General features: G+C 37.3%; 1 protein-coding gene across 3 annotated transcripts in view; it reads right to left on the reverse strand.

Moving 5' to 3' along the window:
• GALNT1 (polypeptide N-acetylgalactosaminyltransferase 1) overlaps positions 1-16494 on the reverse strand; it is an 89678-nt gene that overhangs the window by 40765 nt on the left and 32419 nt on the right. For all 3 annotated transcript variants that reach the window (XM_030445539.1, XM_030445538.1, XM_030445537.1), the window contains one exon: positions 4625-4854. In XM_030445539.1, coding sequence (XP_030301399.1) covers positions 4625-4763 — 139 coding nt within the window. In that variant the 5' untranslated portion in view covers positions 4764-4854. The remainder of the gene's footprint in view (positions 1-4624; positions 4855-16494) is intronic.

Here is a 16494-nt window from a genome sequence, read left to right on the forward strand (position 1 = left end):
TACTTAACATATTTCTAAACAAACAGAAATTTAATTTATAGCTTCAAGTTTCAGACCTGTATGTTATGACTTACTCATTATCTGATCTGATGGGAAATACAGTCATGTTTTTCCAGACAATTCTAATTTGTATCAGTAAACCATTAGTTTCAAACAGGGCTTGATCTTTTCCAGACATTTGTTAAAAAAGAGGAACCTTATGTCCATGGACTACAATTTCTTTTTTTTTAACCAATGTCTGATGAAAAACAAATACTTCAAAATGTAAGACCACCCAATTCCAGAACAAAGGGGTAGATTCTTCCATGACATGTCTTTAGGGGACATAAATTGGTAAACTGACAAAAAAAAAAAAGCCAAGTCACCTTTGGAGGAAACATCACAACTACAAGAAAGGCATTTGGACAGGTAAAAGTTCAGAGAAGGCCTCTCTTACACACCTCAGCCTTAGTAAAATAAGACTGAGTTATGATGAACAGTTTCTACTTTAAAAAATTAAATCTGTCCTTTATATATTAAATTTTCTCACTTTTCTTCTTTGCAGATTTTTATGCAAAAAAGAACACTCAGAACCAAGCGATACATTCCATTTTATCAAAGAGTTCAAAATTCAGAACACAAGGCTTTGCTTTGCATTTGACAAAAATGACTGGTCCTACTGGAAATATGTCAGTACCCCAAGAAAAGAGTGTAAATAACAACAAGCTGAGATCACAAGACTCTTGCAATACCAGTCCTAGGTCTAGAACATGGTAACTTGGGAAGTTTCTAAATAAACTGTATCGAATGCAGCCATATCTTTAAGTCTAAAGCTGGGGGTAATGAAGGACTCATTTAATCTTCAAGTCAAGACAACTCAGACCTGACATACAGAATTCTTACAGAAGTAAGACAGAGCTGTAAAAAAAAAAAATAATTAGTACACCCACAGTACTATCTGGACATCTTTTATCTACAGGAATGGTTCCTTTTTTCGTATTGCTATAGAACTGCTTGAAGTCTTTCTTTCAAGTCTAGAACTTGTTTGCACTTATCATTAAGTTCTGTTCCAGGCTGTGAAATCTAGACTGCAATGACAAATCTCTATCTAGAAACAACAGTGCTCAACTAGATATCATACTAAAGTTTGGAAAAAACTACTGTAGAACATGGATGATGCTTACTAAAGTTCAGTGATTTTCTTTCCAATTTGTAACATCCTTTCAACTTACTGAAACAGCCTTGCAGCACCAATTAGTCTTTGTGAGCATGATTGATAAGCAAAGAGTAATTACAAAAAAAGCAACTGCTACCCAGAAGACATGGCAATAGAAAGAACACCTGTGGCAGTTTGGGCAAGGGTTGTACACCATCTGGGTTGCTCAGAATAGGTGAGAAAACCTCAGAGCTGAGCACAGGAGAAAGCTTCCCCTGACCTATATCCTCCTCTCTGCAGTGGTCACAGTGGGGAGAAGAAAGAGCTGAAGTCTCAGACTGGCCAAACACAGGCTCCCTCCCAGCTCCCATGGACTGATAGGTGTTCCCATTCCACTTCCCTAGGCTGCCTCCTGAAGCTGCTGCTGTTCTCTTCTGCAATGGCAGAGGGGTGAGCAAAGGCTGAAGCCCACCAGTTGGCCAAAATCATCCCACAAAAGTACAGTCACTAGATTTCAACTATCCTTCCTCCTCTGGTACCACTGTTGTTCCCCAGGCCCATACTACACTGTGCCAGTCCCCCTTATCCCACCAGCTTTCTCACAGCCCAGTGACTGTTCCTTTTCCACCTCCCCATGTGTCCCCTCAGATCCACACTTCCATCATTTCAACTCCCAGCCCTCAATCTCCTAAACAGCAGAGACAAAGACCTTCATCCCATTCATTTTGCAGCTCCCTTGAATCATGTACCCAGACTTTTCCACAAATTCCCATTCCTTTCTTAGTTCTTATTTTGAGCAATTTCTAAAATAGAACAGTGGTAGACATCCAATCCACCATTAGACATATAAGCTGAAGGTCATGATTTAAGATGCTAGTATCTGATGGCATCAATACAGAGGTGAAGGCTCATTCTGCAAAAGCAACTCCCTCCTTTTTCTGTATTAAAATCCTAAAGGGTAGCAACTTTCTAGCTTCATGAAAGTGTGAACTGCCCTACACTATCCTCAAAAGCCTTTGCTCCTGCTGAAATGTCTGAAGACTAGTATTTCCAACTGAGCAAGCACAGGCTGAAATAAACTTAATAATTCTTCAGAAAAACTTACTCCTGTGTCAAGTGGGTTCATTAGATGCTATGGAATTTTTCCAGGAATTGCAAAGAGAGGCCATATACCAGAGTGACATGGACAAAGAGACTATTAAATTCAGAATGCTTACATAATTTATGCTGAATCATGCCAATTATGGAAATGAACAGGAGGAGAAAAAAATAAGAGAAACAGCAGAATTTCCTAAAAGCTTTACAGAAAAAAAATAGTCTCAATCTTATCTGAGGAAATTCTAGGCACGCTGAGTGAGAAGAAATCCACTACAGACTCCAAATCAGTGAACTGCAGTAGCAAGTAAGAATATCTAAGACCAGGCATGCAACCAGGTTAAAAGCAAGTCTCAGTGCCAACTACAATCATAGTGTCAAGCAGATGTATTTATGTGCATACTTCACTATGTCAGCTGTTTAAAAACTGGAAAAATTGTATAAAACTACATACATATAGTTTTGGTTGGTTTGTTTCTTTACAAGCCAATAAGATATAAAAAAGATATCAGGGATCTTCACATAAAATGGCTAGGAAATAGCCAGAATTAAGGCAATACTCAACTAAGTGAAACCAAATTTGAATAGGGAAAGTAACAATATTAATCTCTAAAAATAGCAGTTTCCCTCATCTGAAGGATTCCCCAATGACTTTATATGTAAACATCAACATCACCAGTTATCAAAACAAATTTGACATCTGTTGCACTGAACTCTGTTTGCCAACAACAACAACAAAATCCTATTTGAAACACAGAACTAGAGAACTGTGGCACAAATTTTCCAGTTAGCATAATGTAAAAACTTCGTGGCAATCTACTCCTTAACACCTCAGTATCAGTCATCTTCTTAGGCTCAAGAAAATTTCCTAACTTCTGAAGACAAAATTGAAAGACTGAGTCCTATAAAAGATGGATTAAATTTATTTAAAAAGTACATTTTCTTCTAATTTTCTTTTCCACTTTTTGAGAAAGGACATGCTATAGTAGGTGATCCAGACACATGTATTTTATTCAGGAGGTATATTAAGAGGTCCCTTTCCAACTATGACAATTCTGCAATTCTGTGAAAAAGAAACTAAACATGAAATGCAAGCAACTCAATATTTGAGTCTCTCCCACAGAACTCAAGTGAAGCAGAACCTCTCTGAAATCTTTGCATACAGTTTTGCAAACAGCAGTTCAGAGGTACTAAGCACAGCAACTCTACATATCTACATATTTTTGTTCTCTGGGGAGAACAACAACCTCAGTCTGTTTTCATTGTTGGAAAAACCAAAACAAAACTACTATTTCCTAAATGTGTCCACAGTGTTATTCTGTAACACAGCAATATTTTTTTAAAAACATCTCAGAAAATTTCCCAGCTAGGTCAAAGTCGTACATACCAGATATCAAGAGGTGAAAAAGTTTTCTTAGAAACTATTAACTGAGTACAGTTGGCTCATGAGACTTAATAATGAGCATCACTGCATCAGTTCCCTATAGCAGCAAAAAAAAGCCCAGACACAGCTTTTCTGGTTGGAGATACACCATACTAGAAAAATCAGATGCTTCACAAATTAATTGGAGGTAGTAGCCTCCTACAGTTCTAAATGCCTGAGCTGAGACAGTGATGAGATGAGGATTCTCTCTGTGCCAACCCTTTCTACCATATGATCTACCATGATGACCTCCCTAAAATAAAGTTGGCAACATGAATAGTATTGGCTTTCAAAAAACCCCCCACCCCACTGAGCTCATCTAACTGGTACCCAGAACCTGAAATGGCAGTAACAAAACCGAAAGCATATCTGAAGAGCTTTAGTATTGAATAATACAGCTTCAAGAAAAAAAATTACAGACACCTGTGTGTACTTACCCCCTCATACTTGTCAGTTTTACAGACAGGTTTATTCCAATTATTTTCATATTTTTTAATCACAAAATTCACAGTCTCTTATTGCTATAGTCACTGGTCAAATTTTGGCTTAGTTTTTCTTTTTTGTTTTAGCTATGCTTCTGCTGTGGGGTCAGGACGAGAAATAAGACTGGCTTTTGGTTTGGTTTACCATCAATTCTAGTGAAGTTAACAGCGCCTTTTCCTCCTCACGGGTGAAAACTTAGAACACACTTTAGACTGTATTAACATAGCTTACATTCCTGAACTGCTTGTTGCATAGTTTTCCCATATACAATAGTGCTTAAAATTCTACATCTTAAGTAGGCTTTTAAGTCTGTAACATACATCTCAAGCAATATGCTTACTTCCCAGTTATTCAAAGAAACAATGAACATTCTGCAACACCCAAATGCTGATGCAATACTATACTTTGGGCGGAAAAACCACAAATATTTAAAAGGAGTGCAACTTTAAATGGGTGTAGTTTTAAAATTATTCAGGCAGAAAACTTACCATCTCCAGCAGGCAGGCCTCGTTCTTTTTTCTCATCACATTTGTTGCATTCACTGAAGTACAACAACAGAAACATATCCAGAAGGACCCAAACCAAAGAGGTGGCAAGGACCACCTTGCAATATGCAAATTTTTTCATGGCACTTTAAGTCAAATACAAAAATAAAAAAAGTATAAATAAAAATATCAACAGGTTGCTTCAATCCAGCTTGAGAGACCACGTTCTATATCTGGAAAAAAAACAAAAAACAAAAAAAAAAAACAGTCACAAAAAAGTTACCTGAAAACAGCAGCTGTAAGAGGAAGTTTTAAAGGTATATTTTAAAGGCACAATTTTAATTAACAAATGCTATATGAACCAAAATGAATGCGCTGTGCAGTCAAATGAGATGAAAGGAATAGGGTCACTTAGCATAACCCCAGTTGTGTGCCATGGTAACATGCATCAACTGAAGCCCTAAAATGAGTGACCACTAGAGAAGCACGTGTAAAGAAATTAAAAGAAATTATCTGGAGCCTCTGGAAATCAGGACAAACTAAATGAATGAAAACCAGGAACACCTCAGGAAGCAAGGTATCAATCTGTGCTTTATGAAGCCTATGGCTAATATGCCTCATGCTCTTCCTGTATAGTACATGCTAGCCCAGCAAATGCCTCTTTTATATAAAGTCTACTGACACATTACAACTTCATCAAAAAGACAAACGTCTTTTTTGCAAATAAAAAATAAACAATCCTTTTGGAAAAGTTATACAGCATGCAAAGAAAGTATGCACATGCCACTGAGCTCACTAGACATTCAAACTAATAAATTCAATCTTTTAAGTGACTTTAATAGATTAATTCTTGATTATAGAGCAAACTTTTACATGTTTTTTCAGCATGTATACATTTTAGAATACGAGCCTCTGAAACTTCCCATTGTCCTACTCAAATTACAAGCATATTTTGTTATAAGGACTGCTCATTTTTCTGACTGACAATTGGGTTAAGCAGAATCAAGAACAGCTTTGGACTTGTTAACTTACACTAAAATATTATTTAAAAAAAATAATTAATTTTTACCAGCAGGTTCCCCATCAGTGCTGACTTATTTAAACACAAACTACCCCCAAAGTATTTCCTAGTGGGAATAGCTTACTAGTTAAAACCAGAATTGCAACCTTAATTTATAAAATCAGCAGAAAATAAGACTCTTCAAAAACATATGAGAATTTTAAAATTGACATACACACATACTCTCCTACATATTTTCAGCTTAAACTGAAAAATGTATTGGAAAGAACTTCAGTGTAAGCCACGATTACATAAAAACTTCATAGAAAACCTGTATCGCTAAGACTCAGATCCTATAGCATTTCACTGTCATAATTTGATTCCTGCCTTCCCTCACTTCTTGAGGGAAAATACTATGACAGCCCTCTTCATCATACAGCTTATTTCTTCCTAGCAGCAGCAGAGATTCACACCTCTATGCATCGCTATACCTTAGTGGCATAGGTTTGGATGGCACAGCAATGCAGGAGCCTGCAGTGTTTCACCTGCACACGACTGGAAGGGTGTAAATCCCTCTCCTTCCTGCACAGGTGTGCATCAAATGCTAATAAAGTTCTGTCTGGGACAATCTCAGTTTGCATCTATATAGTTCTGCAGAGGGATGACTATACAAAATAAAGAACTGCAGATGTATCTCTAATTAACAACTTAATGACAAAATAGCAGATGAAATTACCACAAAAAAAAAACATTAAGGGAGGGATGTTAAGAAAAAATCCTAGGGGGTGTTTGGTTGTTGTTGTTTCTTTAAATAAACACAAGGATGGGTCTCAGTTCTGGATCTTGGAAGTGCGCTATAAAGCTCTATAAAACCATCAGGTGGAAAAAAAAAACAACTTACAGACTACTAAAAGAAGAACAGAAAACAAACCATAACTATATGCCATCACACAGTATCTGCTTTCTCATCTTGAGCACTGTGTGAGTATCCAGTCTTGTCATTTTGAAAAGGTTATAGGTTTAGAAAGGACAAGTGAGAAGGGGAAAAGGACAAAGATAACAAGGGATGGCTTCACTATAAGATGTTGGTGAAGAAAGCAGCATTCTTCCTAGCTAGAGGAGATGTAACCTAAATCAAGTGTCAGATCTATAAAATCAATAGCTGCATGGAGATTGTAAAGAGAGAACAACTCTTGTCTGTTACTCCTACTCATATTGGCAAGTGAATTTAGCAGCAGGAGTTTAAAAAACAAAAGGAAACCATTCAACACAACATGTAGTTTTACAGAGGAACTGCCTGCTACAGCACACCCTCCACTGCTGCAGGTCTATACATCAGCTATTAAACACCAAGTCCTCATCCCCACTTCAGGCAGTCTTTGGCTGTTATCCTCAAGTCACTGAATGAGAGGAGAGTACAGTGAGGAAGTATCATTACAGCTTCCCCTGTTCTCTTCCCTAGATACACAGGATCAGCCACTGGCAGAAACAAATACTGTACACAGACAAAATCTGTCTGACATGGTAGAGCTGCACTTAAACTCTCCACATGATAGTTTTTTTCTGCTGCTCTAATTTGGGATACCATAGAAATGATCTGGCAAAGAATCAAGTCATGCCACTGCCCTACTTGTATTTAAAGAAAACAAATGCTTACTAAAAATAGCATGCTTTAAAAGAAAACTAAATAAATTCTTACAGCCTCAGACTTACTGAAGTTCAGACTTGTGAGATACCAGGATGTAAAAGAAAGTGTAAAAACACTCAGGTGCACAGTGCCTAAGCACTAAGGTCCTCAAATCAGCAAAACACCAGGATGAGAGAACGGTTACCCAGGCTTTCTGTCCATAAAAATACCAACTATATCAAGTCTTTTAGAATGCATAGGCTGGCACTATGTCTGCTCTTAATGCAAGAAAATCCCATTGAGATTTCAGTGAAATGTCAGAGACACTCTGTGAACCTTCTGAATCCTTTGAGGGTCCAGGGAAGTCATCAAGAGACAGCAATGCAAAGTTCAATGCACACCAGGTACCATCAATAAGGCCCTTCCCTGTTTCTCTAGACAAAGGCTCCCGTTCCCTTGGGCAGTTTACCATCTCATGAATTAAAACCAGTGATAAAAATACATAGCATAGCAGCACTTCCACTGTCTGCCTACTAGTAGAATTCAGGCCGCACAGCAGTGAAGCAGAAGGGCCCAGAAACTGTTAAAGCAATTACTCTTAGTATACCAGAGACTTGACACAGACAGACCTCTGGAAGAGGACCCAATCACCAAGAAATGCGATGTACTTCTCTCTGGTGCTGGAGAAGTGAGAGTAGCCTCACTCACGGGAGAGGTTCTCTACCTGAGGTGATGCTTCTTAAGGTGAAGGAGCTACAGAACAACGTGGGCAGATAAGTACACCATGAGTAGGGCAAACAGTATGTAGACAGGTCCTCACAGAGGTGCAGCACCTCAAGTCTGAGCCCCAAGATCCAAGGGAGACACCTACGCATTGCACTCAAAGGATGAGTGAACATAGACTCCCAAGATTGGAGCGGAGTGAGGGACAAATCCAGAAAATCAGTGACTTGTGGCAACAGAAGGAAAGCCTGCAGATGTGTGTTTCCAGAACAGTTACACTACCTGGGATGCTGCGGAAAGACTTGTGAGTCTGCCCCAGTTCAGCTCTTAGACAGCCACCCCTTGGTTATTCATTCATGTATGAACCAATGAAAGTGCCAAGTGTGCCCCTGAGCATATGAACAGTGACTGCAGCACTTGGGGAGATGGGGTGGGGGTGCTGTGTGGGGGTGGGTAAAGCATAAGAGACCTGGGACCCAGGCACTCCTCTCCTCAATTGCTCCCATGGGAGCTCTCCTTCAGCTCCTGCAGTTTCAGGCAGGAGTGCAGACAGCCTGTCAATACCTGGCTGCATGGCTGGTGTCAAACACAGGCTCTTAAAACCATAGGACCCACTTTTAATGAACGAAGGCTGCTGCCTGGGATCTGTGTGACCAAGTGAGAAAAGGGGCATCAGGGAGAGGCTCTTGCACTATTTCTGGGAAATACAAAGACCACCAAAGCAGAGCTACTTTGGAGGAATACAGAAACATCTCTTGAAAATGTCGGGAGGTACCCATGGAACCCTGAACTTCAAGTTTGGAAGAAACAAGAGCAGCTAAAAGAAAGGCACCTGTAAGTATAGTGGCATAAGAAAGGCTGAGGTTAACATGGATTCACTGCTCAGCAGGGAAGCAGACCTGGTGACAATAGGTGTGAAAGAGGCTAAGATACTCAGTGCTTTTTATGCCTCCTTTGTCATTGGGTGCCACAGATCAGAGTCCAGCAGCAGAATCTGTGGGAGAGAAACGTCACATGCAGTACAGACAGATTGAGTCAGCAGTTTCACGTAAGACATTTGGGCTGAGGAACTCCACATGGGAGGCATCTGAAGGTATTGAGGGAGCAGACTGACCTTACTGCAGGGTCATTTTCTATCATTTCTGAAAGGTCATGGTGATCCAGAGAGCTGCCTCAGAATTTGGAAAAGAGATAATCAAGAAGGAAAAGAAAGATCTGACGAACCATCTGCTAGTCAGTATCACTTCAATCCCTGCAAAGACTATGGAACCACTCCTCCTGGCACCTACATCCACACACAAAAGGAAACCAAAAATACTAACAAGCAAACAAATCACACTGTCATTCAGTTTAAACCATGACAGATTTATTGTCCCATACCAGGACACACACATACAAAGAAACCAAACACAGGACAAAACACAAAAGGGCATCCTGGAACAGACAGTGCAGATTCACTGAAGGCATCTCATACTTGACCAACCCAGAACCTTGCTTTAAGGAGAAGACAGGTTTGATGAGCAAGGCAAGAGCAGTAAACGCTGTTTGCCTTGACTTTATCAAGAACTGTGACAGTTTTCCAAACTACATTGTCAGAAATTAATGACATATTCTGATTGAAGTGGGTTACCAGGTGGATAGACTGCTAGCTGGACTGCTAGCTGGATATGAGTTTTGACCATCAGTAAAAAGTCCCGCTGACAGAGTCATCAGTGCTGTCCTTCAGAGTTCAAAACTGGAGCTGATACTGGTCAGTGTCTACACTGAGAAAGAACCTGACAGCTGGGACCAAATACATCCTCAGCAAGGATGCTGGTGACACCCAACTAGGAGTGGTGCGTGCAGATGATACCCTGAAAAAGTAACCCAGAACAGCTTTGGATGGCCAACCCAAGGGACATTCAAGAGCTAGAAAAGCAAGTAAGTTAAAAATGTCAAACAGTTCAATAAATATGAGTACAAAGCCCAGTTCCCAGCATGGAATAACCTTATTATCCATATGGACTGGGTGTCAACAGGCTACGAAGCTGCTCTGCAGGACATCTTTGAAGTCTAATAGAAACTTTACTATGAACTTGCAGTCTGTGCTTACAGCAAAGGAGTCAACTGCACCTGTAAACAAGTTTGGTAACCACAGCAAAAACCCCCAAATAAAGAGGTTTAATTGTCTGTGCTACTGAGTAATATAATAAAACTGACCATTTTTACAAAAACGGGTATTTTTCTTCCTTAAAAATACTGGATAAAAGATAGCAAAACCTCTACAGCTTGGAAGTAAAAGGAGTATTAAAATCACATTGGAAAGAGTACTGAGGCTGTAATATATCAAGAATAAAGTGAAAGGAAGAAAAATGGGTATGTTCAAGCGTTGTTACTTCTGAAGGTCAAGTGATTTATTTTTTTTTCCCTTGACAAAATCCATGATACACTTGACACTATAGAAAAAGGTCATCTTTAAAATACTCCTCATATAAAGTGCACTGTTTCACTTTACCATCTCTTTTACCAACACAGTTGGCATGGGGAAGACTGTTAATTTTTTTCAGGATGATACACGACTATTCAGTCAGTTTTATCTTCTGACCAATTTCATCTTTGCTTGTACTAGTGATCAGTCATCAATACAACTTTGTAACAGACCTGAAAATGGACTTCATTGCAGTTATTCACCTAAATCAGTATTCTACACTGGATATGGCACCTAAACTGACAAAGCTGATGTAAAGTTTGTTTTCCAAATTTTGAGATATGAATAAAAAGACTTTGGCATACCTTATCAAAATCCTGACACAATATTTGCTATTTATAAGCTATAAATATCAATTTAAACCAAGTGATCAACTGAACAACATTTAAGGAAAGATTGATGGCCTACGTATATCTCAATTTCTAGCTTCTGTGTCTATTTAGTAATGAGGAAGAAAAGACTGGCATACTCTAAGGTAACACATTAAGCATACACAAACGGAAATTGTCAATATGAGCATTGTCTCAAACTCCATATATCTGTCCTGTCCATTTGAACATGCCTGTATTTGAAAATGAAAGTGATGTCAACAGTAGACTCAAGTCTAGTCACTCTTTTGTTACTGTGCTGGTTTTTTATTTGGTTTTTCTGTCTTTCTACTGGCCCACGCTCAGTTAGATTGTTTTTAGTGCTCACTTGCAGAGAGGTCATTACCATCAGGTCATCAGTAAATAGGTCAGCTTGAGGATAAATCTAGTTCTAATGTTATAAATGCAAATGTGAAAAAAAAAAAACATTCATATCAGAGAAACAGCCCACCTAATCTGAGGAAAACCAGTGTGGTCTGTGTCTTCTTCACAGAAATAAACTTTTCTGAAAAATTTCAGCAGGCAAGAAAGACATTCATGAGCAAAGATGCCTATACCCTCTTCTGCTCAGAAATTAAAGCAGAGAGAAGTGCTCTTTGTTGGCCTATGCTTCTTGCATAGATTTTGAAAGGTTTTAGTATTCCAAAGTCATCTGTTCAGTACAATTCAGCAACAGTAAGTTCTGAAGAAGCAATGTCTGTATAATAGGAAAATTCATTAAAAGCAATTATGCTATTCAGAAAGATCTGTGAAAGATAGGTCAGAAAAATCCATTTCTATCCTTCTTGCTCTGTGCAGAAAGACTATACTTTTAATTCAGAAGTGAACTTGCAGTTAGCTTTTTTTTATTGACCATTTGAAAAAAACCTATCAATTATGTTTCTAAAAGTGGTAGGCCTTGGAATGAAGAATAAAATGGAAACACAGGAGTAGCTGCCTAGACTTGAAAAAACAGGTTTTAACTTTATACACAAAGACAGAAGTTAACAGTCCATTAAGACTTTCCTACAGATAAATTAGAATTATATATTAGAATTAAAAGCATAAATATGCTTAGAAAAGCAGAAGCTCCTTTGAGATTAAAATCTGGCTCATCACATAGAAAAGTAATGCCAAAAATGGAACAACAGGTATTTATCCACAATTTTGTCAAAATGTTTGTAACTCTATCAACCCAAGTCATTGTGTATTTGAACCTCTGATTTTCCTGATTTAGTTATCTAGGTAGTTTTTACTTAACTTCTACATTTTTATGATTATTTCTAATTACTTGTACAGACACATAGTAAGGAAATAACATTTCTAATCTAAGTAGAAACCCTTTCAAAACTAAACTCTCTCAGTTACTACAAGAAAAGGACATTGCTATTTTGGTACCTATATTTTTCAAAAACATCCTAACTACAATCATTTAACTTCTGAAAACAGTTTACAATTTTGCAAATTAGAGGGCTTAGCAGTTTCTCAAATGAGTCTATAATATATGAGTCATGTATTATCTTGATTAAGTCTCCTCAGATTTTAACAAGAAATCAAGCAAGCATTTGGTCAACACTTTCAAAAAGTTTCCACAATTACACAGTCCTTCCTGATTCTCTTCCTAATCAGTGTTATTCATACAAAAATTATCATTTATAGATAAATAACTACCTCATATGACCTAATTTTTAACTATACTATATAGATATAGTTTATCTCCATTTAAGAAAGGTTAAATGTGTGAAAATTAATTGCAACAGGGGCACGGAAATGGAAATTATCAAACCCAAGATGCAAGAAAACCAACTGAGATTACCTACTCTGGTAAAACCAGGATAGTCCGTATAACCCTTCCTTTAGGTCCCAAAAAGCACAGTCATGTAAAATTTCAATGCAAAGTCTGGTAATTTACTACACATGGTAGTAAATACACATATTTCACAAGGGAAGGGCAGAGGGAGAGCTATGTATTTGGCTATCAAGATGTTTAATCAAGATGTTTCAAAGCCCTGTGGGTTTAGAAGAGACCACTGCAGGGGACTGGACTGGGGGAATGATCCAAGCAATCCTTTCTATTCCCACTCTTACAGCCTGGAATTCACAGAAAAGTAATGAATATAAATGAAAACAATGAAAGTAATTGCTTCCAGAAGCAAATGCAGATGCCAGATCTTTGTCATAAAATTCTTCTGTACCAGCCCCATGCTTGGGTCATGAGTTTCTTTTTGATGCTGTTTTCAAGTTGGTTTTAAAAAAAAACAACAAAAAAAGGCACACTCATAGATTCCCTGGATGTCAAATTATCCGAACAGATTGCTTTTGGGAATAAATAGAAGATTATTTAACAGAACTCCTAAACTTAAATTCTTTGAAAGGCTTTCTTAAGTTACTTCATTTCCCCAGCCTTAGGGGATAAAAATACTTTTTAGACTGAATTTAAGAAATCCCTATCTTGCTTGCAGGAACAAACTGCAATGGGTGAAGTTTCAAAGAACTGGATGAATACTATTTTAATCAAATAATAAATGTTCAAAACTAACTTAATCCACAGATATTTGATTTACATACTTTTTTTCCAACACTTCTACCTAAAAAAAAAAAAAAAATTTAAAAAAAATTGATCCACATGGAAGACAAAATATTCCCTACCAGTACATCACTGTAAATACTACACAAGCTCAAGAAGATAGCTAAACTTTGGAAACCAAGAGTACAGTATATAAGTACAAAGAGCACTGTTTTCATATAAACAACTGATATTCACTAGAATCCCATTCTGTGACGTCAAAGTAGCTATCAAACTGAGGCAACAATTCCATTTTTCCGTCTGCTCTCCAGGTTGAATGAAAATTATCTAAAAATGAACAGGCTTATTCAGGGATCCTTCAGACATTTCCATCCTCTCAACAGCTTTAAGATTTAAAATACACTTCTATGTCCAATGAACATTCAGCATCCATTCCTTAATACTGCCAATCCTATACAAAAAAAACCAACAAACAACACATCTTCATACTGCTTAAATATTAGGAGTATATCACTATATCAGTATATCATTAGTTTAATTACAACATATAACAAAATGAACACATAGATATGTAGTACCTTAAAGGTAATGTCAGTAAATTTTTGCATAGGCATCCTGTTCGTGAGTATTACAGTACAGGCATGCAAGTTAAACCATCAATATTCATATCTTCTCCTTCTTACATTGAAGAGCAGTTATTGCCTCTCTTGACAGTTACAGAACAGGCAATCCTTTTAGAAAAAGCAGATTTATAAGCTGCCAGATAGTTACTTCTTTTCCTGAAACAACTGCAGTCTTAAATTGGGCTACTGATGCTTCAGATGCTGACAGAGACAACATTCCTCTTCAGAGGCACAGCTACTTCACATACACACCCAGAGAGGGCTACTGAGTGTGCTTGACTTAGATTAACAGCCAGGTAAAGAATACTGACTTATTTTCATCAGGCAGCATGAAGACAATGAGCAATTTACCAGTGGAAAGCTTTTGTTATTAACAGGAGCAAGAGAGGATTTTCATGTCAGTGGTAGCAATGCAACAAGCTCATAAATCCTTGACATACAATAATTAATTCCTGAAGATACCTCAGTAAGACCTACTTGAGCCTTCTGCTACCCTTCACAGAGGCCCGAGGGGGGATTTTCTTTGTGTTTTCTTTTTGAAAGACTCACAGCTGGTGATCCAGCACTTAGCTTTTTCAGTACAGAAACATTCCTGCCAATCAGCATCCCAGAGCTATAAACTGACTCCAGCCTTTAATAAATCCCTGAGGAGCTGTGCTAGCTGGTCTTCCAACCCCAGCACTACAGGAGTGGAAGAGGAAAATCCAGGTCACACCAGCACAGGTGTTTGAAGTGAAGACCTCCATTGCCTCAAGAAAAAAAAAAAAAAAAATTGTCATGTGGACTACAGACCTTGGAAGTTCACCATTATTTAAAAGAAATATTTTTTTTTTAATTATGTAATTTTAGCTTCCCTATCAGAGCTGAATGACAGTTTTAAGGCTCTTTCAAGAAATAAAAAACTGAACTACCCAAAATTTATATAACAAACAGATCCTGTCACAGTAGTAGAGATTAGGCAGTTAGTATACTACCTGCTATTTGCAACCAAAACCTGTAAACACCTCCACATATTTAAGATATTCAGGCATGTGATACTTATCAGCCATGTTAACACAGCACGAAGGCTTCTAGCCAAAAGCAGCATCACTTGGCCTTACAGGGCATATACTAACTAAAACTAAATACATGGTTATTAGAAATTCTTGAGTACTTGAAAGGAGCCACAGATTCCAAGGTTTACTTTAAAACGTCTGATAGGTGCAAGATCATCTATAAGTAGAAGAAGTTGGCTGACAGGATTCTTTTAAAATTTAAAATTCCTGTTTAAAAAAAAAAAAAAATCAGGCTTACTATTGTCAGCAATCTTCTTTAATAAATCATATGCAATAGATTAGACTAAGTAAAAAGACAGCAAGCTGTTCTATGTTCTCAAAGCCTGTATTTTTTCATCTTCTTTTATGATATTTCTGCAAAGTCAAGAGAATAAAATTCACTTCCAAAGTTTTTAAAAGTTCTACATTAAAATGTGAAACAGCAAACTCAGTTTTTACCAGCTGAGACTGAAGTAAAATGAATACTGTCCTTATCAATAGATCACTCTTCACACAGATTTAAAATACTCAATAGAATTTTCTGCAGATGATACTTTCTTGAACCTGCACATCAACATTTACAAACGTCAGGTGCCATTTGCTTTTCAAGTATTTTGAGGAAATAAGCAAATTCTTTTAGAAAAAATTGATGAACACAAAGGGGGTTGGAGTTTACTTTCTATTCTGCTTTTAAGATAGAAATTAGAACATAAAACTAGCAACTCAGTTAAAAAGTTGCGAGTACTTAAAAAAAAATTTAAAATAGTCACAAATTTCAAGAGGAAATCTTTGACTACTTCAAGGTCAAAGGAATTCACTGTCACTAACCTAGTTACACATTTTTAAGAGACAATGACCTAGACTGATTATGAACAATCAAGTGGATAAATCTTTCACAAGACATTCTTGAACTTTCTCTCCTGTTAGGAGAAATTGTTCAATCTTGCAAGCTAAGTCTCAAACGTTCTAAAATATCTAGCCTCCATAGAGCTCCTAATTATTCTTTAGATATGTATCAAAGCCAAAAGCTAGAGTGAAATGAAATTGTTCATTAATCCTTCAAACACTTTTAAAGGAAGCAGAAAATTACATAGGCAAACAGTCATCATTATGGATGAATCACTAATGGGAAAAAATTTGAAGAAAAGCAGAATCAGCTATTTAGAAAACAGATTAGAAAGGAGAGTCCTGGGAACATTGGGTAAATAGCAGGGAACAGTTTTAACTACCCTTATGTGAGTAACTGTAGAAACCTCTAAACCTGAAAACTTTCTATTGTAGATTTAAAATTCAGAAAAGGAGCTTGAAGAAATACAAAATACATTTAAAGAATGTTTTTCTTTGTCTTCAATACACATGGTAAACATTAAAAAAAAAAAGTATAAGTGTTCTATAAAAAAAGCTTTGAAAACAAAACAGGTAAAGAAAAATTGATATTGCATGCTGAGGCTGTAGGGTGTTAATCCTAGAAAATCTGGCTGAATTCTGCCTAGAGCAACTGCAGAACTTGCTGACAAATCAAATA

The sequence above is a fragment of the Calypte anna genome, chromosome 2 (assembly GCF_003957555.1).
Source record: "Calypte anna isolate BGI_N300 chromosome 2, bCalAnn1_v1.p, whole genome shotgun sequence".
Classification (NCBI taxonomy): Eukaryota; Metazoa; Chordata; class Aves; order Apodiformes; family Trochilidae; genus Calypte; species Calypte anna.